The sequence below is a fragment of the Morone saxatilis genome, unplaced genomic scaffold (genome assembly GCF_004916995.1).
Source record: "Morone saxatilis isolate NCDOM2014 unplaced genomic scaffold, NCSU_SB_2.0 Contig5, whole genome shotgun sequence".
Taxonomy (NCBI): Eukaryota; Metazoa; Chordata; class Actinopteri; family Moronidae; genus Morone; species Morone saxatilis.
Window position 1 is genome coordinate 15,315,663 of NW_023340095.1, and position 23,177 is coordinate 15,338,839.

Below are 23,177 nucleotides of genomic sequence, written 5' to 3' on the forward strand. Positions count from 1 at the left end.
ATATATATATATATATATGAAGGATACTTGTCATATGTATGTTTTATTCATTTATATCCACCAAAAGGTGACACTTCACACAATGTTTTTTGAATGAGCAAAATACATATTTTAAGAAATACAATTGCCACAATAAACAATGCCCCAACAATTTTTATTCTTATCCATGAGAGGTCTGAACCCAGACAATGTAGAGGAAATGACAGTCTAGATTGAAATACCTTACTTTGCATAATAGAAATGTGTGGTTTTACTATAATCCATCATTTTCAAACCACTGATATTTCTGGTGGTGTTTTCTCTTTGTTAAATGTTTTACCAGCTCTATGTGAGCACGGCTGCAAGCACGGAGACTGTGTTGGCCCCAACAAATGCAAGTGTTTCCCTGGATACACCGGAAAGACGTGTAATCAAGGTGGGTATTCGGGGTCGGTAAAGAGGGTCTGGAAAACATGGGTCAAACTGGGTACAGCATAATCTAATTTCCAGCCGATAACTCGCTTTACTTGCTAATTTTAGTTGTGTTTTACTTCAAGCAAATCTTTATCTCTTGTGTTTCAATAAACAGCATTTCAGTTAAAACTTTTTTTTAGGTTTTAGAAAAGAAGGTGTTTGAAAAAAATGACTCTTCTTTCCAGATCTGAATGAGTGTGGCCTCAAACCTCGTCCCTGTGAGCATCGCTGCATGAACAGCTATGGAAGCTACAAGTGTTACTGTCTCAATGGTTACACCTTGATGCCTGATGGATCTTGTGCCAGTGAGTAATGCCGTGCTACAATCTATAAGTGGATACATAAAGAAAATCAAAGTTTCAGTGTTTGCATATTTATAAATGTGTGTTTTTGTGTGTTTGTGTTCATGCATGTAGATTCCAGGACATGCTCTCTTGCTCACTGTCAATATGGCTGTGAGGAAGTTCAAGGGGAGATTCGCTGCCTCTGCCCATCTGCCGGGCTGCAACTTGGGCAAGATGAGAGGACCTGCGTAGGTGAGCGACCACACTCACACAGTAATACATCATAAACATAGTAATTTAATATTTTTTTGCATAGTGTAATGCTAGAAATGCCATACCATATGAGACAACCCAAAGAAAGATGTAAGGAGAGTGAAAAATCAGATGGAGCAGTAATTCTTCTCTAAATACACTGAAAAACTATTGACCTCGCTTTGTTTCCGTCTCATGGAATGGGAGTTTTTGCCCGGTGGAACAATTTGGTAATCATTCTATTATGTGGCTTTTGCATGCTTGGCTTGTAAATCAGATGGGTGCAATTAAGTTATATTTCTTTCCACAAAAATGCCTGAGCTATGACAGAGCCAGTCTGACATACTGATCATACAGGGAAGTAATATAATAGTTCTGGAGCATTAAAATTCAGGATGACTATGAATGCAACATATTCAAAAATAGTGGTACAGCAAAAGTACACTTTTACTGTGAAAATGTACCAAAAAGTATTTTTTTTCCCAGTTGTCCTACAGACAAATAATGAACCCTCATGAGACAGAAGCAACTGTACTGTATCCATGAAAGTAGATTCTAATAATTCAAAGTACAACCTGAGCTAAACATAATGTAGCAAAATCTCAGTCGGTACTACATAAGATAGACCTGGCTGCAGGCCCAGGCTTTAAATTGCTGAACATAATTAGATACATGTGAAAACATGCATACCGGTAGTTAGATATTAAGTAAAATAACATAATGATATGACTGAATGAAAATTCAAAGGTACATTTATTAAATTATTCTCTCTATAGGCTGACAACCAACCATCTGGCACTGTGTCCCATTCAAAAACATTACTAATGCTACTATTAGCTTCAAAAAACATGTTGTGCACATTTCCTAGTAGTTCATTGCATCCATAACAATATCAATAGCTCAGTTACCACACTCAGTGGAAGCACTGCTTCCAGCCTGGCCAGGCGCCACATTAAACACCAATGAGCAGTGGTGGCTAGTGGGGGATCATGGTCAACAACACTAACACACTCAGTACACCAGAGACGGGGTTTTAGGGTTTAGCTCCCTGCTGACAGATGAAAATGAGCTGCTGATGACTCCATGTGAATGAGAGGAAGCACACGGTTGTCTAAACCCATACCAGGAAAATTGTTATCAGTTATTAGAAGGCAAAGAATAAAAACAGTGATTTTCTCAATATTGCCCAATGTAATGTGCATTGTTTAATGGTTCTCTATGTTCTCTTGGGGTGCCTCCTTTGTTCTTTTATAAGGTTTTCTACTGGGTACAACTATGCTTGTATTTTTTTCTAAATGACTAAAACATCATACATATAAAGTCATAGGTCCTTCAATGTTTCCCCTTTTATTTCCCTTCAGATATCGATGAATGTGTAACTGGGAAGAACCTCTGCCCATACAACAGACAATGTGTGAACACCTTTGGCAGCTACTACTGCAAGTGCCAGGAGGGCTTCGATCTGAAATATGTTGACGGCAAATATGACTGTGTAGGTAAGGTATTCAAGTTTATCACCGGGAAACATTTGTGATCAATTCTGGTCCTAAAGGTACAAATAGGCTTCTTCCAATTTCAGACCTTAATGAGTGTGCATCTGGCAACAACAAGTGCAGCCACCATGCTGACTGTCTGAACACTCCAGGATCCTACAAGTGCAGGTGCAAGTCTGGCTTCAGAGGCAATGGCTTTGAATGCTCTGGTGAGATCCAAAAACTGCTACACAGAATTATGAATTAAGTTAGGAGTTTTAGGGATGCCTTTTCATATGTAATAAAACTTATAAATAAAGCCATTTGCAATAGATTTTGAAACATTTCTAAAAAAAAATGTCTCAGGCCTTTTCCCAAGTCAGGAGCAGTTTTATGGCCACATATTTCACTTGGACTCTTTAAACATCAGCAAACAGTCCTGCCAAGGCTAGCTTCCTGCTTTCAGACTGCACTCCTCTTTACAGATGTTAGTAAGAGAGAGCCACAGATTGAAAACACACCTGTGTAAATATGATGTTGTATTGTAGCCAGCCATCTGAAGAGGAAGAAGGAAAAGACAGGTTGTGTTGTACTCTTTGAACCAGGCCCAGATAATAACAGGTGAAGCCTCATGCAGCCAAAGAGAATATGCCAGGGGTTTCAGCGTGTATGAAGATGCCTTTATTTTTTCGTAGTCAAGCCGTTTTATCAGAGGTCGTGGGATGGAGACAAAGGCAGTGCAGATGATTTCCTTAATGGTGAGATTGTGTGGAATCAAAGACTCTGCTTCCGCTCTTCGCTCCCTCGCCCTGCAACCCCATTCATTCCCTCGTCTTGCCTACTTCTACAAACACCTCCTCAAACTCTTTCCCTTGCTTGTGGCTGGAAATGTTGTACGTCCACAGCACACACAGCTTGATATGAGACCTGGAAACCCTCAGCATGACCCTTTATATACAGAATGTGATAAAAATGCTTACGGTATGTGCAATGAATGTCGCTGTCGTGCTTCAGCTGCATGGAGTGGAACAAGAACAGCAGCTGCAAAATATATGACAACAAACAACAAACATGTCGGAAACCTGGTAAAAACATAGCATCTCCCACTCGTGATTGCGGTTCCACATGTCTAATCTGATCCCTCTTTCCTGTCTGCAGCCATCCCAGACTCCCAAGTGAGGCCCAGGATTCTGGGAGGTAAGCTGAACAAGGAGGACATCAAAAATGTGATTCCTGAACCGGTTGCGACGCCACCCCCTAGGATCCGCCAGCAGCCTTTTGACTATGATGGAGAGGTCTACGTTGGCCCTCAGACTGAGGTGAGACAGGAAGATGAATTTCCTGAGGAAGAAGAAGAAGAGGAGGAGGAAGACGAAGACAACCAGCTCAATCCAAGGGGAGATGTTTTCAGTAAGTGTCCTTTTCGTTTGGCTGCCTTGCACTAACTCTGTTTCTGGCAGTCTGGGTGGTCCACGATGTATTAATTATTCACAGACTAAACAAACTCTCTGTTTCTACAGAGGTTTTGCTCCACACAGCATCTGAATACAATTATCGATTTTTCAGTAGGCAGCTAAAATAAGTATAAAATAGCAGGTCAGGACTAAGATCTTGATCAGAGAGCCCCTCCAAGACCAACTACCAACCAACTACCAACCAAGATTTTGGAAGGTTTTTGTTGGGATAAAATGTAACTATTTTTTATCGAATAACATGCTTAAACACATGTGATTAGTCAGAGTCACCCCAGTTATGCTGATTATTTTCATAAAGAATTTCAAGCACTCTAACTTTCTTGTCCTTTAGCATTGTAAAAATATGGTCAGTAACCCAAGACCCTGTCAACTCTAATCGGACATTTTCTAAAACACTGGCTAAAACAAGATCAATCTATTGATTATGAGACACAATGGCTTCTAGCACATTTACACGTGTGTATGCATGTACATTCCGGCAACAAATGCACACTTTCATCAGATAAAAAGTGTGGGCAGTGTGGTCATGCAGTGGTATGCACCTCACTGAGAAACCCCACAAATGAGGTTACCTTTCACCACTATTCTTTATCTTCATGGAAACACCTGAGTCTGTGTAAGAACTCAAGATAGCAAGAGGAGACAGGCCCCAAGACATCCATCACCTCCGGGGAGGAATTTTACTCTGTCGGCATGTGAGAGCCTAGGGATACAACTCATCCTGGGCCTGCTTCTCATCTCCCGGGAGGAGGGCGAGGAGGGGAAGGAGGTTACGAAGCCTCCAAGCCTTTTATTATGTTTTCCCCAAAACAGCTGTTGTGCAAACAGACTTGACTCCTAGAAGGAAAGTCTGTCATCAGCACTCTAGACCTCTCTAACACTAGCCCACTCTGGCTGAGCAGGTTCAATAACCCCAGCTGTCACTGGGTTGCTACAAGAGCTTTAAAATACTTGGGGGGTTAGATCCTGATCTGAAGACATGAGTGACAGCAGGGCAGGTCTACACCTGTTGGTTAAAAGACCCTTCCTGGCTTTTGTTTCATCTTGGAAAATCACTTTGCATAAATTTGGAATGTTTTTTAAGATCACATACTTTTAGAGGCAATAGGGTGTCTATTTAGTTGAAAATTCATAAAATAAAATAGATTTTTTTCCTCTAATCTCTACACACAGTATCAGAGGACTTTGAAGCAGTTTTCGGCCCAACCAAAGAAGTCAAAGAAATCCAAATAACACCAGTTCAGGAAGGTAATCAAATATGTGTTTATGTGCAATTGTTATATGATGACTGTTTATGTTAGTAATTTGCTAATGTGCTCGAATCGTTTTACCCTCTAGAGTTTATCATGGATTGCAACTTTGATCAGGGGGCTTGTGAGTGGCTCCAAGACAAGGCTGATGACATAGACTGGAGCGTAGCCTACCACAATGATGGTAACAGAACTATTAATATATTTTTTTACAAGGTATTTAAGTTTCATTCATTCACTTATAAGTGCTATAAACTCGTCCAGGTGCTGCGTACTACATGGCCATGAGTGGGCTCATAGGGGAGCAGGAGGATATAGCCAAGCTGAAGTTGCTCCTCAGTGACCGGGCCCAGCAGGGCAGCTTCTGCCTCACCTTTGACTACCGTGTGGTGGGCCACAATGTGGGAACCCTCAGGGTGCTGCTGGATAACAATGCTTACCCTGTATGGGAGCAGAGCCGAAGCAGAGACCAGGGGTGGCAGACGGAGCTCCTCACTGTGGCCTGGAAAGAGGAGGCACCAGAATCTGTGAGTTATTTTCTTGTTTTATAAGACATCGTATGGATAGATGGTTGTCATCTATCAGACAAACTGCTAAAAAACATTAACACCTGTAATACCAGGAGGTTAGCACTTGTTGTATTATAAGTTTATGCAGTGCTTATGTGACTATTTTAGTGTCTAAAATGTTAATTAATTTGGTTCACAGTCTGAAATGGTAGCACTGACTCTCTTTCAGATTGTCTTCGAAGCTCAGCGTGGGAAAGGTGTTGGAGGAGAGATTGGGCTAGACAATGTTGTGCTGACCTCAGGGCCCTGTCAAGAGGATGTCAGCCCCATCTTTTAAGAATCTCCACGGCAGATTTACAATTTGAAAATTTGCTCTAACTGACACATGTCAAAGATTCCTGTTTCCTGTCTGTATTATGGTGTTTTAAAATGTGGTTAAGCCTCAGGACATCCAGACACAATGATCTCAAGGGAAGTTTACGTACAGCCAGTGCAAGCATGTTCATTTTTATCACCATGCTGCTACGTCAATACATCCTGCTACATTCTCTTTATCGTGATACGATACAGACAACTCAGATCTCAGGAATACGTGGAAATGTTAACTTTGCCTGTTAGTTAGGTTTAACAGTATTGTGCTTAGTCATTTGTTGTGTATGTGATATTGCTGAAGTTAATTGAAAATAATCTATGACATGTAATGTGAATTCTTAGGTGAATTATATCAGAAATTCAATCTTATATGAATATCTTTTTTTGAAGGCTGGTTAGTTTAAATGCTAAAAATTATCAGTGCATATCTGCTGTACATTGTGCTTTCATATTAAACTGTACTACTGCATTAAATCTGTTTTTTTTCTAACTCTGTCTACCATTATTTTTTTTATGCCCACATATTGTATGATTGTATACCTGGGTGCCTATAATCTTGCTTTCTACAAACAGAATTCACCCAGACTGATAATGGAAGGGAATGTGGCAGTATCATAAGATAGTATTACAAGGCGGAAAAAACTCCAAGGTAATATGAGAAAGCATGGGGATCATTTTAGGGAATTCAATTTGCTGACTTTGAAGACATGCAACCACAAATGAACCATGCATTTTATGAATGCCTGAGCCGGTATTTTATTACAGAAATAGTTGTGGTAGTCAATAATACCCAACTTGAATGAGAAAGTATGCTTTCATGTTAACATAGATATCTAATATCAAAAAGGGGAAAGAGAGGACTGTTTTGTCTAACAACCTATGAGACAGCTATTGAAACAATGACAAAAAACATTTTAAAAAAACGGAGCTAGTTACTTTTTTATAACGTTTTGAGTATTTGTACATTGTGGTATTGTTAACTGGACATCTCAGGACAAATCTGGTCACAATGCAACAAGTAGCACCCAGTTTTTTTCGGTGTTGAGTGGATTTTATGCAGGTCAAACTAGCAGATAACAGCTAAATGTCTCCCTCTGGTGGCCGTGCATGAACAATACAAATAAGTATGTCTATACTAGTCGACTAATAAAACTCTTCCTGGGTTTAAAAGTAAATATTAAAAGGGGTTAATTTTTGTTGCAATAAGAGCGGTATAATCTACACTCTGAATAATACTGTATTTATAAGTTGTAAGGTTTCTACGGTAACGGTACCTCGTCGCTCGTTGGTTGCTCTGTCTGGAAAGATCACATGACCCGAGTCCGTCCATGTATCGTTAGCCTGTTAGCAGCTAGCTGCGTTAGCGCCGAGCCTTTGGAGTCGACCAGGAAACGGTGTGACCTGACGTTATCTGGAGCCAGTCCAAAGAGCCGAGGAGCTGTCACACATAATATCACACCAGTTGTTTCGTGTTTTATCCCTCGTTCATTCCGCAGCGGCCTGGTCTAAAAGTGGAAGTAAGTAAACCTGAGCTAGCGAATTGAGTGTGTTTCATGAACCTAACTCCAGCTGTGTGTTCCCTTGTCTTTCCCTTGTCTTTCTTTTTATCTGAGCTCAGTTTAGCTAGCTGACAACCCACAACTCAGACTGTCTCTGTGCACGTTATATTTTACAAGCTATATCTTTACAGCTTGTTGGCTTAAAGGCAGTGTATTGAACATATGGTAGCAGAATATGCTTCATCGTAATGGGCTTTCTCAACAATAGCTGCTGTCCTGGGCCAAATGTTAATCAGGAAACTGATTGCATGTCTTTTATGTTTCAGTTGGTTGAACGTCACCTACATGGCTGCTCACATCAACATTAAACACATGAGCATGTGACCACGGCCCAGGGTCTGCAGCACATGATCTGGACAAGTGGAGGAGGCCAAAATCAACCAGGGGTGAGACAGAAACAAAACATCCAACAAAGAATTGTCTCTGCAGTAAACAATTGTAAATGTAAACTGGTTCTTAGTCACAATACTGTGTTTCAAACTGGTTGTGGTGTTGTACAGACAATAATAACGTGTTTTGCACATTTCATCTCTTCAAAAGGTAAATTCTGAATTATAACGTGGTCGAACGGGAGGGAACAGCCATGACAACAAAGACATCTCTGCTGAAGGTGATTCTGCTGGGTGATGGTGGTGTAGGAAAAAGCTCCCTCATGAATCGTTATGTCACCAACAAGTTCGATGCACACCTTTTCCACACCATTGGCGTGGAGTTCCTCAACAAGGAACTGGAGGTAGATGGCCACCAGGTTACCCTACAGATCTGGGACACTGCTGGCCAGGAGCGCTTCCGCAGCCTGAGGACTCCTTTCTATCGTGGCTCTGACTGCTGCTTGCTCACCTTCAGTGTAGACGACAGCCAGAGTTTTCTCAACTTGGGCAACTGGAAGAAGGAGTTCATCTACTACGCAGATGTCAAGGAGCCAGAGAAGTTCCCGTTCGTAGTCTTGGGCAACAAACTGGACGTGACGGAGAGGCAGGTGTCAGCTGAGGAGGCTCGGCAATGGTGCCAGGAGAACGGCGACTTCCCCTATTATGAGACCAGTGCCAAGGATGCCACCAATGTAGCGGTGGCCTTTGAGGAGGCAGTGCGCAGAGTGTTGGCATTGGATGAAAGAACGGACCACCTCATCCCCACAGACACAGTCAAGCTCCACAGAAAGCCTCGCTCTGCTGCCACTTGCTGTTCATAACATCCAGGAGTTATCACTAACATTCATTTGCTGTTCTGCCTGTCATGTGATGAGGCTGTAGGTGCACACTGCTGTAGTGACATCTTATTTAAACAAAAGAGGCAACTCGCTTTATGATTTGTCATACTGTTGAAGGTTTGATCATGTTGATAGCTAGACTTTTGTTTGAAGAGAAAGATAGGAAACACTAAATTGGCCCCCGTCTAATTACAAATAAACGTGAACTAACTGAATCTCTCAGTCAGTCTGCCATAGTTCAAAAGGCTCCGGGGGGTAACAAAGAAATTGTATTGTGTTGGTACAAGACCACCTGTGAGTAACTAAAAATATGTCCTAATAGAACAGAAGCAGCCAGTTGAAAAGTTTAATTTCCTCTCAAATGGATAAATGTTTCATTCTGTGACTCTTAACATATGTGTGTGATGTGTACTACCTTGGAGTGTGATTATCAAAGGGTTTCTGAACTTCACTCCCTAATGTAATGCAGTGATGGCCTATATGTTTATATTCACAAGATAACTGCATAATTAAGTAATTTATACAGCCCAATAACCTTATTTCTGAGAATTATTAAGTAGCTATGGCACTACTTTGTGTAACTAACAACTGGAGGCTTGTTGTGATTATTGCACCTTTAGTTCTTGTTTGTGCACATTCTGCATTGTGAATAGATTATGGCTACGTGCTGGAAGCACTGGGGGACAAGATCCCTAACAGAAGATAAATATTAAAGCAAAGATAACATGCATGGCATATGGTGTATTTAAGTTTCTGGAAACTTTGTATTTTTTAAACTGTTTTTACCTTATAAATCACTGAATCGATATTTCCTTGAGGTGAAATGAAATAGCAGCCATGATTGAATCAACTTTTTTTATTATTAATTATTGGGTTTATTGTTTTAGGTGATTTTGATCTTTAAAGCACTCTATTAACATTTTTTTTATACTTGGAAAGTCCCCACAGCTTAATATTTGAAATGGTGAACCATTTACCTTAACTGTTTCTCATTCAGATTTCCTTTATATTCAAAGTTGTACTACTGGTATGCCAAACAATAAATAAAACCCCTGAGAATGGTCTCTTAGCTTGATTTTATAGGCTGAAAACTTATAAGGTTTGAACTGAACTGTTGTGCTTTCTAATCGCTGCACTGTTATGATGCCTAAGCCAGTTGATAAAGTACGTCACAAGGAACAAGATTGTGTCTATTAATTGAAATGTTTTTTTAATTATCATTATCTCACCAGCACTTTTGGAATAAGTTAAACTCTGTCTAATGTTTATAATCAGCCATAACTATACCCACAGCCCTCCCCATGCAAGAAGCAGACATCACCTTTACAATTACATCAAACAATAAAATGTTTTATAGAAAATCTGTGTTGAATACAGTTTACATGTGTTAAACAGGAAAAGACAAACAGACATCAAACAAGCATGTTAGGTATATGTACAACGAATAGACAAGATGCATTCATATTTTGCAGGTGTCGTGATTAACTCAGGAGATGCTTCTTTCCAAGAAACTGTACTTTCCTCTCAAAAGCTGTAGAACGGATCGGTGCGTTGATCTCGTAGAATGGATTCATTGCAAACTGGAAGACAGAATAAATTATTAAATCAAACACTGAAGGGAAAAAAAAGGTAATCAAGTTATCCTAATCATATGGAAGAGAACTTACCTTAATGTATAAATCATATACATCGTTAAAAAAGTTTTTGATTCCGTCTTCTTGACGCACATCATGCAGCATGATGAATCTTATATGTACGGCAAATAATTAAAGAAAATAAAGCCGTGGCAATAAATTCATTGAATATGACTATACAGAATGACAACCATGTGACTGACTTTTAAACCAATAATCCCATTATACTGCAAACTAAAATGTTAGATAATGACAGTAAGGCTACAGCAAACAATTATTTTCATTATCAACTGAGCTGCTGATTAATTTTTCTATTAATTCTATAAAACATCTTCCAAAACTCAAAGATATTCAATAATGATATAAAAAAAGAGAAAAGACCAAACAAACCTTTGTATTTAAGAAGCTGGGTGAATGAATATTTGGCATTGTTGCTTGATGGATGACTACGCTGAACTGATTATCAAAACTGTCGACTACTTGTTTCTGTTATTGTATTATGATACCCAAATAACAGATGTATACCTTTTAAAATGAGTTAAATATGTTATACTAGCCATGTAGACTATTTTGTGAGTCTCTTCTGTCAGAATTGCAATTAATAAAATATAAAATAATACATGTACTATGCTACTTTGTTTCAAAGTTAAGTATTCTGCGAGGGAACATGAAAGTAAAAATCAAATAGTATAGAAGAAAGGATATGTCCTGCAGTGACAAACGCAGACACAAACCACTCGTTGAACTTGTCCACAGTTTTCAAGTACATATTGTTGGACAGCCACATGTTTTCATCCACCAAATCCAGAGCTGCGTGTGCAATGAATTGGTTCAGGTGACGATGGTCATCCTGTGGTCAAACAAACAGGAAACAAATCTTATACAACAACATAACACATTAACAGGCATTATCACTTCCTATAAATAACTGTGAAGGCCGTGTACTACTTCCATTACAGACAGTGTAGTGTGGATGGTTATATATCCTGACAGTTATTCTGTTGTCAGTAATGTGTTATTGTGTTATCTGTTGTGGGTTTTTTTTTTACTGTTTTTTCTCTTGTTTATATTATATTATTTTTTCATACTGATTTTATACTGTCAGTTTTTCTCTATCCACGTTGCTGCTGTAATATTGGAATTTCCCCACTGTGGGACTATTAAAGGAATATGTTATCTTATCTTATAACCAGGTGTTAATAAAGCCTTGGTGTTACCTTTGATTCAGGCTTCCCAGATGGCAGGAACTCCATCTCAAACACAGGATTGTCTTGATGGCCAACCATGACAAAATAAAAACTCCCAGACATCGTTTCCCTTCCTCTTAGCAAAGCCAAAGCGTCCTGAAAACCATTCAAACCAAACGAAACGGGGTGAGCAATTTAATAATGTGTGTCAACATCAACCAAATGATTGTGAACCTTTAGCACAGCAAGCTAACGTTAGCCACAAAACTGCACAGACGCCCGGTGTCTTTTAAGTCTTCAACTGATTCGTGTGAGACTAAAGGAAACATTTTATAAGCAGAAACACTACAAGAATCCCACGTAAGCACAACTCGCATTACTTTGAAACAACAGACTTTTGTTGTTTACCTGCTAATTTCGCTTCCTGGAGAGATACGATGGCAGTCGCAAGGAGATGACGACATGACCAAACAGCCAAATATACATCTCAGTTAACTGCTGTAAAACGGTTTAGCGGCTTAGATTTTTAGCTCAGATTCATATAAATTATCGATGCTTTAAAAAAATACGATACATAATGTTATAATAATAATAATAATATTAATTCTGCCGCTACGTCACAACCGTGCGAGAGAAGAATGTCCGTTGGGTTTAAATGCAGCCCCGCCTCTATAAAGGGACGCAGCGACGTTCACTGGTTGTTAGGCTGGTTGCTAGAGAAATTATTCTCTTTTTGTGAGATATCTGTGGTATTAAGAGATGGTGATGACAGGCTAACACCGGGTAAGAGTGCTTTAAAGGCTGTAGAAAAGTATTTTGTTTTCTAGCTCGCCATGTTAGCTTTACCGTGCTGCTGTCCACTTTTGTTTCCACTCTGTCAGGATACAACCAAACAACGCAGTTATGTCCTCGGCCAAGGAAGACACGTTATCGCCAGACGAGCTGAGGAAGAGACTCTATCAGACCTTTAAAAATAAAGGAGTTCTCGATACACTCAAAGTAAGTTATTCTACCTAACGTTGCTGTTTGTTCTTGTAGTTCTTGTAGTCTAAAGGAACCAAACAAATATGTTGGAAGGAGTTTGGTCTTAAGTTTTTCTTGTTCTCTTTGACTCAGACTCAGCTGCGGAATCAGCTCATCCAGGAGTTAAAGCACCCACCTTTGACTGGAGGAGAACCAGTTCCCAGACCAGTACCTGTGAAATCTGAACCCCTTTTCGTCTCAGCCTGTAACAGCATAGTGGCTGATCATCTCCGCACCTCTGGCTATGAGTACACCCTGTCTGTATTCCACCCTGAAAGTGGCCTATGCAAAGACAAGGTGAGGATACACTTCACATGCTTGATGCACTGTAGCTTAAGAACATCATTGCAGATGAAGGTTTTGGTCTCTCATCCATTTCGGCAGGTTTCCACCAAAGGAGACCTTCTTCAGCTTCTGAGAATAAGTCCCGAATCAGCCCTTTTCAGATCCCTGGTAATTAAAAATAAGATTCAGTTTGTAGAATATTGTTCTTGAAATAAGAAATAAATCTCGTGTGTAATAATCGTGTATAATTTTTATTTTTTATTTTTTACAGTCTTCAAACAAAGATGACAAAGGTATGTGCAGCATTCAGTTGCATTTAACACAACTGTTATCAGCCTGTGCTTGATATATTTCTTCTTTGCCTAGTAGGGTTCCTGGTCACCCTTCTGAAACAGCTGACACCCCACCACACTCACGCGCTGCGCCAGGATGCTGACACTCAGACAACCAGCATAGCAAGTTGTGGAGAGTCTCTTGGTAAGATGAAGTCAAGTCTTTAAACTGTATTCCACTCACACGCCTTTCATTGCACGGTATGCAACGTCTCCTTTCCTTCATGCACAGTTGAGAAGATGAAAATGATTGATAAGGAATATGAGAGCTTCACTTACAGTGGGGACAAATGGTTTTCATTCCAATCAAAACTGGCTGCCTATAGGAAAGAAATGGAGGCACAGATGCAAGCAGAAATGAACACAAAGGTACATATATTTTCCTACAAAGTGAATGAATTAAAAACTATATGAAGCCCGGCTGCATTCTCGTCTGCAATAAACATTTTAAAAGGTTTTATGTTTTTATGTGTGGCTAATATGTGATCGTGTAGAGTTTTCCTTCTGGTCACGTGGCCTCAACATTGTGTCTTCTGTTTTTTTAAGATGCAACATTTTAAAGATGTTGAAATCGCCACGGTGAGGATGGAAGAACAAGCGAAATTTCACAGAGAATTTGATAAGCTCAAGCAAGAGCTGGAGAGGACTTATGAAATGAAGGCGAAGGCGCTGATGGGCCGGGAGAAAAATGCCATTGATCGGTTACAAAAACAACAAGAGGTAGATTACGGTTAATATTATAATGTTGTAATGGTTTTTACATTTAAGATAAACCTCAGATAAATATATCTCAACACCACAGTATTCAATTGTTTAATTTCTTTAAATCTAAAACTGTATTATCGATGCTGTTGTTTGTATTTCTCTTTTCTCTAGATTGAAGAAAAAAATGTGTACATGCAGAGACAATCAGTCCTGAAAGAAATTGAAACACTGCGGAACAGAGAAAACGAGCTGCGGATGAGAACGGAGGCTTTTGAAAAGTAAGAGCTTTTTTTTTTTTTTCCCCCATTCATGTAAAGTAGTAGGTGCTATGCTGTCTCACTGTGACCACTGCTTCATAGAGAACATCACCGTGTTTGTATGATGATAGGACTTGTCAAATACATGAGGAGAAAGTCAAGACAATGGAAGACCTGCTGAGGAGGAGAGAACTGGCAGTGAAGACTATGGAGGACACGTACGACCAAAGGCTGAAGAATGAACTTTCTAGGTATTTTAACAGATGATTAGAGGTAGACATATGCAGTTGGTTACACACATGCAGTCTCGTTTAATATATTTTATCCATTCTGTTAGTTCACTTTACGTCTCAGGTTAAATATTTACCTTTCTCAGGCGGATACTGTCCGTCTCCAAGTCTTTCATCAGTTTGTGAGTCTCAGAGTGAATTCTTAATTACTGAATGATTGTCAGTAAATAAGTAGACATCGGGTATTCTTTAGACCCCAAAGTCCAAGAAGTGAATATCTGTGTAATGCCAATCATTTGTTATTACATCAAAACTATGACTTATGACATACAGTAGGGGACCTGAACATCCACTTAGCCAAATGATAAAGCAATATTTTAAGATTCTTTAGATGGACTCTTTTCTGATAGGAAAGGATGTAGGTATTGTTAATACTTGCTGTGTTGATTTTGTGATTGTTGTTCTCATGTCTTTATAAAATTAGGTATCAGCTTGAGTTGAAGGAGGAATTTATCAGGAGAACAGAAAAACTAACTGAGAATGAGAACAGAAACAAAAGTGAGTATTTCAAATAGTCCGAGGTTACAGACGGGATTTGTTGTTTCCTGTGTTTTTATTGACTTTACATTCTTTTCTTTTTTTATTTTATTTCTCAGTGGAAACTGCTCGTATCCAGAAGGAGTCAGCAGTGATTAATGGCAAATTAGAGGAGCACACTAGAGCATGTTCAGAGCTGAGGCGGCTTCAGGTAAACAACACAACCCATCCAGTCTTACAGCAGTGTTAACTTCACCATCTTCACAATATTTCAGTCCTACTTAATAACTAAGCACTTGTATAATATTCAGACAAAACATTCAGTCAGTCAGTGTGATTATGTAACATTCGTATGTTTCATAATGTCATTGATTGAGTCTCCAGTTTTATGTTCTGCTCTCTTTCTGTCTCTTCTTTTGTTTTCCAGGTTGAGCTAGACACAGCACAGCAGCAGATTTCTCTGCTGACTCAGCAGAAGGAGTTGTTGAGAGAGAGACTGGAGAGCGTGAGTGACTACCCCAGTTTGAAAAGAGAGAAAGCAGAGCTGCAGGGGAAGCTGCGGCTGCTAAAGACACAGCTGGAGGAAGCCCAAGAGGAGAACCAGCTTCTCCATGCTGGTGAGGACTAGCTGCAATTTTCCTATTACGTTTACAATGAGGGAATAATAGAAACAGGGGTTTCTGTCTGTAATAATGCAGTGGTTTCTTATTTTTGCTCATAATATCTAAACCTAGAAAACCAGTACCTCGGAATATTTGTAGTCTGTTTTTATGACTGAGATAAAGCTTGTTCCTATGATGCATTCAGAGTGCTGGAGTCTGGGCTCATTGTGAGCTGTGGGAGATGCAGTGTACTGTGAAGCATTCATGTTAGTCTGTCCCACTGCTTCTGGCTCCGCTGAGTCTTTTTGAATGTGTCTTGCCTGCCAATGTGGGGCCTCTGTGCTGTGTTTGTAGCTCTGCAGACAACTCTCTAAAAAGGAACCAGTGAGGGAATGAGGGATGAGAAGTGGAGTGAAGGGTGAGCAGAGACAGAGGGCTCCCTTTACCTACGCCAGAGAACATTTTTACCTCTCTCTGAGATACAGTATTCTTCCTGTTTGAGGATAGGGCAGGGGAGCAGTCTGCCTCTCTCCTCAACACTAACAAAAGGCAGCAACATGGTGCTGCTAAGCTTCGTGTGCTGTACTCTTATGCTGGTCAGATCCATACAGCCCAAAAAATGAACTGGAGAATGATTCAAAATGACACCCTAACTTAAAACAACTGTGTGTCACCAGATATTATTTCACCAGGTAGCTTTCCCAAATATACACTGGACTGGCAGGAACAATGCACTTTTGAACCAGCTTTTGATCTGACTATGATAACCCCTCTCTCAGATTTGGGAAAGCCGTCCAAAGAGCAGCTGGCCCTGCAGATGGAGCTACGGAAGCTGCAGAATGCTCGTCGGCTGGATGAGGAAGAGTTTGACAACCACAAACAGGTGCTGCAGGCACAGCTCCAGAGTGAGGTCAGTCACATCACAGCCTCTAGCTGAGTGTGGGAAACTATGTGGTCAGCTTTTTTCATACGGATTTGTCTCACTTTGGGGATTTTTTTTGTGTTATTGTCGTTTGTCCTTAAATCTGGCTTTCCGGTGAGCCGTACAATAACTTCTCGTGTTATGTCCTTTTTCCTACCGTTTCCTGCAGGTGGAGCGGTGCGCTCAGCTCAACGCTCAGTTGATAGAGTGTGAGGAGAAGTCACAGTGGATGAATAACCACATTGAGGACATCAAGATGCAGCTTCGCCAAACTCAACAAGGTACCCCACGACTGGGCATGCACGTCTGCCATGTGTTGGTGTGATTAGTACTTTGAATCATCATTACAATCAGTAATGCATAACTTGTGTAGTTTAGTTTATTTCTGCTTTTCATAAACTGGCTTCCTTTCTTGGATCATGTTATTCTATTGACCACATTTTAACAAAAAAAGCAAACAAGAAAGGTAGCCATTTTATAGTAGTCGTATACCAGATCCTAGGTGTAAATGCATGTAAAGAGTTGGATGTTATCAGTTTTAAAATTATTTGTAGCGACCATGCTTTTCTGATTTGTGCTCTCTTGGTGGTTGGTCTTCTGTATTAGTGTTCAACTCTCCTCTTGTTTGCTTTTCCCTTTCTCTCCTCTCTCTCTTTTTTTTTTTTTGTGTAATCCATGCGATGCTGGCAGCTCTTGAAAATGAAGTGCTACGTAACCCCAAGCCCTCTCTTGTTGATCGCTCAGTACTGGAGCTCGGCGCTGACAAGCTAGTTCCCCCTGACATCTATGTGGACAGAGCTCTGCTAAGGGCCAGGGTGGGTTATGATGATGTTTGTGAAGCAGGTGGGCCCTCACGAGGACACAAGGCGCCTTGGAGTGACTCTCCAGACTCTGACATGGAGATGGTGGCTGAAGCCAAGGCTCGGATCCAGGAGCTGCAGAAGGAGGCAGAGACTTTGGAGGAAGCCTACAGGAACTACCAGCAGAGGGCAGTGCGCACCACCATCTCACACATGCTTCCCCCCAGAGCGCATCCTTCACATCGCCCTGACTCTCCTCAAAGAAAACAAATATCTCACCATTCACACACCCACTCACCCCACAAATCAAAGGTCTCCCACAGACCACTGTCTCCACAAACCAGAACCCCCTCCTTGGCACCTTATGACACCAGAAACACTGTACCGCCTGCACAACCGAGAGTGACTTTCTCAGAAGACCATAACCAACCACAGTCCACAGCTTTCATTGACCACAGTCTCCATTCATTTACCGAATCTCTGTTTCTACGAGATGGACGCCCTCAGGATGGAAGCAGCCCCCCACCCAGACGTCTATCCTCCACACCACACTTTTCCTCCAGGAAAAAGCTTCAAAGAGAGATTTCAGAAGGTACCTCCAAAAATGGTTTATCCTATATAAACAGTTCAAAAGAGATTAGATGCAACATCCTTTAAAGGGCCATTGTGTAACAGTTAGGAGGATCTATTGGCAGTGGAAAGTTTAATGTTATCAGAACTTATATACGGCACATTGAACACTTACTGGATATATTTGATTAAAGTTCCACAACATAAAAGCAATCAGCACACATTTTCAGTTCCTCAGTTTTTGGGTTATAATATTTCTTCCCTGAGGTTATCACCTAACATCAAGTCTGTGTCCCCTGATAGAAGCAGTTGTGTCTCCGGTGCCGTTTATGGAGCTGTCGTCTGACGGGCAGCTCCCTCATGCCCCCCACGAAGAGGTGGCGTCCACAGGTGACTTCTCCCCAGAGCTCAGTCCACCTCAGAGTCCTCAGCTCAAGAGCACAGCACGAGACCAGTCCAGGTACCATCTGGCATCGCTTTGCCAAGGACATGACGACATTTTTTTTTATACATTCGCATAAAGATAGTGAATACTAATGCCTTCATGTTTGCCCCTCATTTTTCTCAGTCCACTAAAGTTACAGCCTGTGCTGTCCAGCTTGGAGTCTTCCCCAGAGCCTGAGAAAATAAGCCTTGAAGATCTCACAGGGATTTTGTCAGGTACCCTAAACTAGTATTTGTTGGTATTTCTTTTTCTTTGAGGCACTGCAGCCTTATTCTCGTTGTAGATCTTCTCCAGTTTGCAAATACAACATAAGAGTGTGATTTCTGCTGTACAATGGAAGCGCTGTTTGGTGTCATTGCGCCTTGTAAATGCACAATTTTAATCAACAGGGAACTTTGTCATCTGTTGGCTGTAAAGTACTCTGTACAGTTCTGTTTCATGTTGTTTTTTTAATGTTTGGAAGACATGGAGCAGATGATAAGCGAGTGGACTCGCACAGTTTGTCCTGTTAAAGCTTTCACTGTATCCTGGGATGAACAACTATACATTAGATATTGGTTATTTTACATTGCATTGAGTCACTGGTGCAAAAGTGCCAAATTGATCTATTTGTGTGCTTCACCTGTGTATTTCTTTTAAATCTTACATTCTTCTCACAATTTTGTCATTACGCAGTAATTTGTGTAAAAGCGTTTTTTTTTTATTACCATTATTTTCAACAAAATCCCAGGAACAAAATGGAGTATATCCGGTACGTAGGTTTGGGATTTTGGAAAGGCTGTTTTTTAATGAGTGTGTGACTGGCCTCCAAAGTGTCCTTTCAGTGGCCCCGCACAATGGTGAAGATGAAGGGCAACTTATTATGTATTCTGTGCCGGTCCTCTGGCCCTGTTGCATTATGGTAGAACATAAAAGATCTCTTTGTGCGTGTCTCCCTCCAGAGCCCGGACACATTCCAGAGCTTCTCCTGGACACTGCCGTCCCTCTCTCCGAGGAGGCCCCTGACGGCCCCAATGTCCCCCGCCCACCAGACCTCCCAGAAGACCCAGTAGACTCGCAGTGCCAGGAGGGTGAGTCGTTAGTTCACCACCCGTTACTGACGCGTATTCTCGATTGACCCCAATCCACAATGGCCACCATACACTATCAGTCTGACTATATTTATATGTCATATTGTAGCCATGGACTGACAACTGATTTGACTTGTGTCAATCCATATGTTTTATAGAAGTTCCACAAACTTCAGGTGAATCTGCCAGGGAAGAAGATGAAGAAGTTGAGGAGCAGAGGTGGGAAAGAGAGCGGAAAGAAAGACTAGAGCGAAGGCAAAGGGAACAAGAGGAAGCCAGAGAACGGGAGCTGCAAGAACTTGAAAGACTGGAGAAAGAGATGGTAATGATTATCTTTCACCAAGTTCATCCAAAACTCCTCTTTCTGATCTTTATGTCTACCAAGAAAGGGCATCCCAATGAAATGAATATTGACAACATATGTCTAACAAGGTTTTGCAAGAGGTGGAGCAACCGCCAGGAGAAGAGGGAGAAACTGAAACTGAGAAAGGAGGAGATGAAGAGCAGAATCAAGAGGCAGATAATGACGGGGAGGAGTCTAAAGGTGAAAATCCATTGGAGAAATACATGAAGATGGTCCTGGAGGCAAGAGAGAAGCAGCATGCACAGGTGAGTTGCACGCACATGTGTCTGAGACTCCTGTAGAACTTTGATTTTGGGACTTGACTTTCTGTATTTGTGTTTTTTTCAGAGCCCTGGAAGAGAAGAAGCAGCACACACGAGCCCAGAGGCCAAGAGTTTGTCTGAGGAGAAAGACGAAAGGTAACTAAAGACAGTTGACTTTACTTATGCATAAAACAACATAAGTCTCTTCTAATTCAAACATTGTTACTGAAGGAAAGTTTAATAAATATATAAGCCTACATAATCCCCTTCCAAAAACATTTAATTTTGTCCATGGTTTCTCATCTACTGCTCTTTTTAATGATGTTATTTGTTCTGGAATTATGTCGTCTCAAGGATGAGTTTATTCAGAAATAGTTTACTATTTTTGGTTTAGCTGTTTTTTTTCCCCTTGTGGCTTCCACTAATTAACTCATTTTGTTTTCCCAGCATTGCAGCATACTCGCACAAGGATGAAGATGATGATTTCTGGTGAGCTGATTGTCCCAGAGAGCGATCACAAAAAACTTGTTCTGTTTTTAACAGTGCAAAACATGTATTGTTTATGTAAAGATTTCATGTTTCAGTATGTATATATGAATTTTTTGTTTTGTTGTTTTGCCATATGTACGAATACATTTTTTTTTTTTTGTAATTTTCTTTTGGATTGACTGTTAACCACCAAAAGAGATGTCCCACCATACAAAAGAAAAAACACGACAGAGAGAAGTTTCTTATTTTATTTATTTTCGTAAAAACAGTCAACAGGCCAGTTCGGAAATGTCATGAAGGGGTTTCCAGTCAGACAGGATGCTGGATTCTTGTCCTCGTGGTGATTGATAGGTAGCCTTTATTCTTTAGTTTTTTTGGTTCATTCAACAGGAAACACAGCGTACAGAGATGTACTTCTTGTACATCTGTCATCTTTCTCCTCGGTCACTGTATGGTTTTATGCAGGTTTTGCACTACAGTATCTCTGATACTGTGTAAAACACTGGGCAGGGAGTCACAATGGCATTCAAACTTTGGCTAGATTTTACCGTTTAGATTGCCGTACAATTTTATAAATGACTTGTGTTGCATCTTATTGTTACTTGAAAGTTGAATTAAAAGTTAAGCATCAGTAATTCACGAGGAAGCCCCTGACATTCATAGAAAAATACAGGTATACTATCAGGCAACAAAATAATATAATAAACAAGACTCATATACTTTTGACTTAAATGAAAGAACCTAAATAAACACCTATAACTAATCAGCTACATAAAATGGATTAATTTGTATTCAGTTAGAAAAAAAGGAAACAGGCAAACACTGCCTACTACTGATGTCAGTATACATGACTGTACATCACGTGTCACTGCAGTAACAGTTATCTTCATGCAACAAAGAAACATCAAGTTATCCCTGTAACTCAACTAATAGAAATAAAAGATTACATGAGTAATTATGTCAGCATTATGACAATTGCACATTAAAAACAGGTGCAATTATAGAAAATTAAGAGAGAAAAATTAAGTGGTGTATCTTCAAAAGTAACAAAACACTAAAAACCTTCACTTGTAACAAGTTTACACCTTAAGTTCTTTAGATCTGTAGATTTTGCCATGGTACAATTGCACGTGGGACATAGTCACACATGTTTTTATAAGAGGATGTTTCAAAATCAAGTACATTTTGATCATATATTATAATATATCATCAGATATTACAATAGATAATGGGCTGAAAAGCATGTATGAGGGATCAGAGAGCTCTCTGTGTTGGCAGGGTTTTTTTCATTTGCATTAATGAATACACACGGACCAAACTTTTAAGATATTAAATGCATTGAATATCCTTGTCTCATTGTTGGCAGCAGTCCACATTTAGCAAGCAAGTTATTCTTATGGCATTATGCATACAATTTAAATCCTATGATACTGTGATGTAGAGGAGCTCCTGATGTGGTTTAATTGGCTTGGTTTACTTTGCAGCTAACATAATACATACTGTATCTCTGAGGCATCCTTTGACAATTAAAATAGGATTTTCAAACTGTACTTGACATTTACATGGGAGAAGTGTTGTTTGTTCCAGTTAAGTTGTTCTATAGGCTCTAGTGCACATCTGAGGTAGTGTTAATGTAGGCCATGAATGTTCTGAGTGGCTTTTAAGTAGCTGTATCATAAAAATTATAATGATAAATCATTATGAGTGTAGAACCAAATAATAACTTACATTATCACTAGGATTACATGTGGTAAATACTTGAACTTTTACCACCATGTTTGCAGGATTTTTTGCCTTACTGAAAATTCAGAAAACGTGACATGCCACAGTCTTGTGTACGTACATTATACATTGATGCCATCAAGAAGTGGCACACTAACTCAGATTGGATGTAAGGCCTTTCATGTTTTCTATAATTAATCTGCATTTTTGAATGAAAAAGAGCAAACAAATACAATCTTACATTCCCTTGTTGAAAACTGGCCACCAGAGCTCAAAAAACAGAAAGAGAGCAAGACTGTGAAACAAACTGTCATCGTTATGCGTTGTATAAGAATAGTGCAATGTCTCAAGCTTCGCCAGCAAAAACTGGCTATAAAAAGGGCTAGAGAAAATCAAACACTACATGAATATCAGAATTTTCCTTCAGAAAAATAGAAAGTAAAAAATAAAATAAATGAAATATGGAGTAGCAGTTCCAAAACACTTCTTGGTGAGTTAGTGCAGAAAGCAGCACTGATGCATTAGTTTGTTAGGAGCCTGGTTAGTACTGCACAGCATCACAGCAGTTGGCAGGTTATTTTAGCAGAGAGTTGTCTTGGTCCAAAGGGGCCAAAGTGGTTGGCCACAGTGTCTATGTGTCTTTACTTGTGTGTATGATTGTGTGCATTGTGAGTGTGAGCGTGTCATATCCTTATGTGTAGGAATTGAGGCATTCCTTTGAGCGTGAGGTGATGTCCTGCAGCTCCCGCTCTTCCTTCATTTTGATGTCTTGGTAGGCATGCATTTGACTGGCATCCTTAAGGTAGGCCCAGTTTGCTGAGAGAATCATGAGGAAGTGGATCTGGAAGAGAAGGGTGAGGTGGATGGCCGGTGAGCATGTCAAAGACGCAAAGCAAGCTACAGGAGTCAGAGCTACATCACAGAC

The 23,177-nt window shown here is 40.2% G+C and overlaps 5 protein-coding genes across 7 annotated transcripts in view; 3 read left to right on the forward strand and 2 right to left on the reverse strand.

The window, feature by feature from the left end:
* Window positions 1-6,557, forward strand: part of egfl6 (EGF-like-domain, multiple 6) — an 8,553-nt gene extending 1,996 nt beyond the window's left edge. Inside the window, exons 3-13 of the mRNA XM_035675897.1 lie at window positions 323-415; window positions 639-758; window positions 870-989; window positions 2,351-2,485; window positions 2,569-2,691; window positions 3,157-3,219; window positions 3,620-3,871; window positions 5,110-5,184; window positions 5,275-5,370; window positions 5,451-5,713; window positions 5,925-6,557. Of these exons, the coding sequence (XP_035531790.1) occupies window positions 323-415; window positions 639-758; window positions 870-989; window positions 2,351-2,485; window positions 2,569-2,691; window positions 3,157-3,219; window positions 3,620-3,871; window positions 5,110-5,184; window positions 5,275-5,370; window positions 5,451-5,713; window positions 5,925-6,032 (1,448 nt within the window). The 3' untranslated portion in view covers window positions 6,033-6,557. The remainder of the gene's footprint in view (window positions 1-322; window positions 416-638; window positions 759-869; window positions 990-2,350; window positions 2,486-2,568; window positions 2,692-3,156; window positions 3,220-3,619; window positions 3,872-5,109; window positions 5,185-5,274; window positions 5,371-5,450; window positions 5,714-5,924) is intronic.
* An 817-nt stretch (window positions 6,558-7,374) lies between these two features.
* On the forward strand, window positions 7,375-9,898 carry rab9a (RAB9A, member RAS oncogene family). Its single transcript, XM_035676547.1, has 3 exons — window positions 7,375-7,584; window positions 7,893-8,012; window positions 8,167-9,898. The coding sequence occupies exon 3, from the start codon at window positions 8,210-8,212 to the stop codon at window positions 8,816-8,818; it is 609 nt and encodes a 202-aa protein (XP_035532440.1). The 5' UTR covers window positions 7,375-7,584; window positions 7,893-8,012; window positions 8,167-8,209; the 3' UTR covers window positions 8,819-9,898.
* A 267-nt stretch (window positions 9,899-10,165) lies between these two features.
* Window positions 10,166-12,204, reverse strand: trappc2 (trafficking protein particle complex 2). The gene is made up of 5 exons (XM_035676548.1): window positions 12,066-12,204; window positions 11,688-11,813; window positions 11,176-11,320; window positions 10,504-10,589; window positions 10,166-10,416 (listed from the first exon to the last, which is right to left on the reverse strand). Exons 2-5 carry the CDS (start codon window positions 11,778-11,780, stop codon window positions 10,318-10,320), a joined length of 423 nt encoding a protein of 140 aa, XP_035532441.1. The 5' UTR covers window positions 11,781-11,813; window positions 12,066-12,204; the 3' UTR covers window positions 10,166-10,317.
* A 97-nt stretch (window positions 12,205-12,301) lies between these two features.
* Window positions 12,302-21,591, forward strand: ofd1 (OFD1 centriole and centriolar satellite protein). 3 transcript variants are annotated; one of them, XM_035676262.1, is made up of 23 exons: window positions 12,302-12,440; window positions 12,539-12,656; window positions 12,774-12,977; window positions 13,065-13,133; window positions 13,237-13,258; window positions 13,332-13,442; window positions 13,530-13,666; window positions 13,844-14,017; window positions 14,174-14,280; window positions 14,391-14,510; window positions 14,974-15,047; window positions 15,146-15,237; window positions 15,454-15,643; window positions 16,408-16,538; window positions 16,720-16,831; window positions 17,241-17,942; window positions 18,224-18,380; window positions 18,489-18,580; window positions 19,307-19,435; window positions 19,594-19,757; window positions 19,868-20,044; window positions 20,127-20,197; window positions 20,489-21,591. In XM_035676262.1, the coding sequence occupies exons 2-23, from the start codon at window positions 12,561-12,563 to the stop codon at window positions 20,532-20,534; spliced, it is 3,177 nt and encodes a 1,058-aa protein (XP_035532155.1). In that variant the 5' UTR covers window positions 12,302-12,440; window positions 12,539-12,560; the 3' UTR covers window positions 20,535-21,591. The 3 variants fall into 3 exon arrangements, with proteins under 3 accessions (XP_035532155.1, XP_035532157.1, XP_035532156.1); XM_035676264.1 differs by having other exon boundaries at window positions 18,230-18,380; window positions 20,489-20,579; XM_035676263.1 differs by having other exon boundaries at window positions 13,335-13,442; window positions 20,489-20,579.
* The window catches only part of gpm6bb (glycoprotein M6Bb), a 31,085-nt gene continuing 28,672 nt past the window's right edge, over window positions 20,765-23,177 (reverse strand). Inside the window, exon 7 of the mRNA XM_035676265.1 lies at window positions 20,765-23,093. Coding sequence (XP_035532158.1) covers window positions 22,944-23,093 — 150 coding nt within the window. The 3' untranslated portion in view covers window positions 20,765-22,943. The remainder of the gene's footprint in view (window positions 23,094-23,177) is intronic.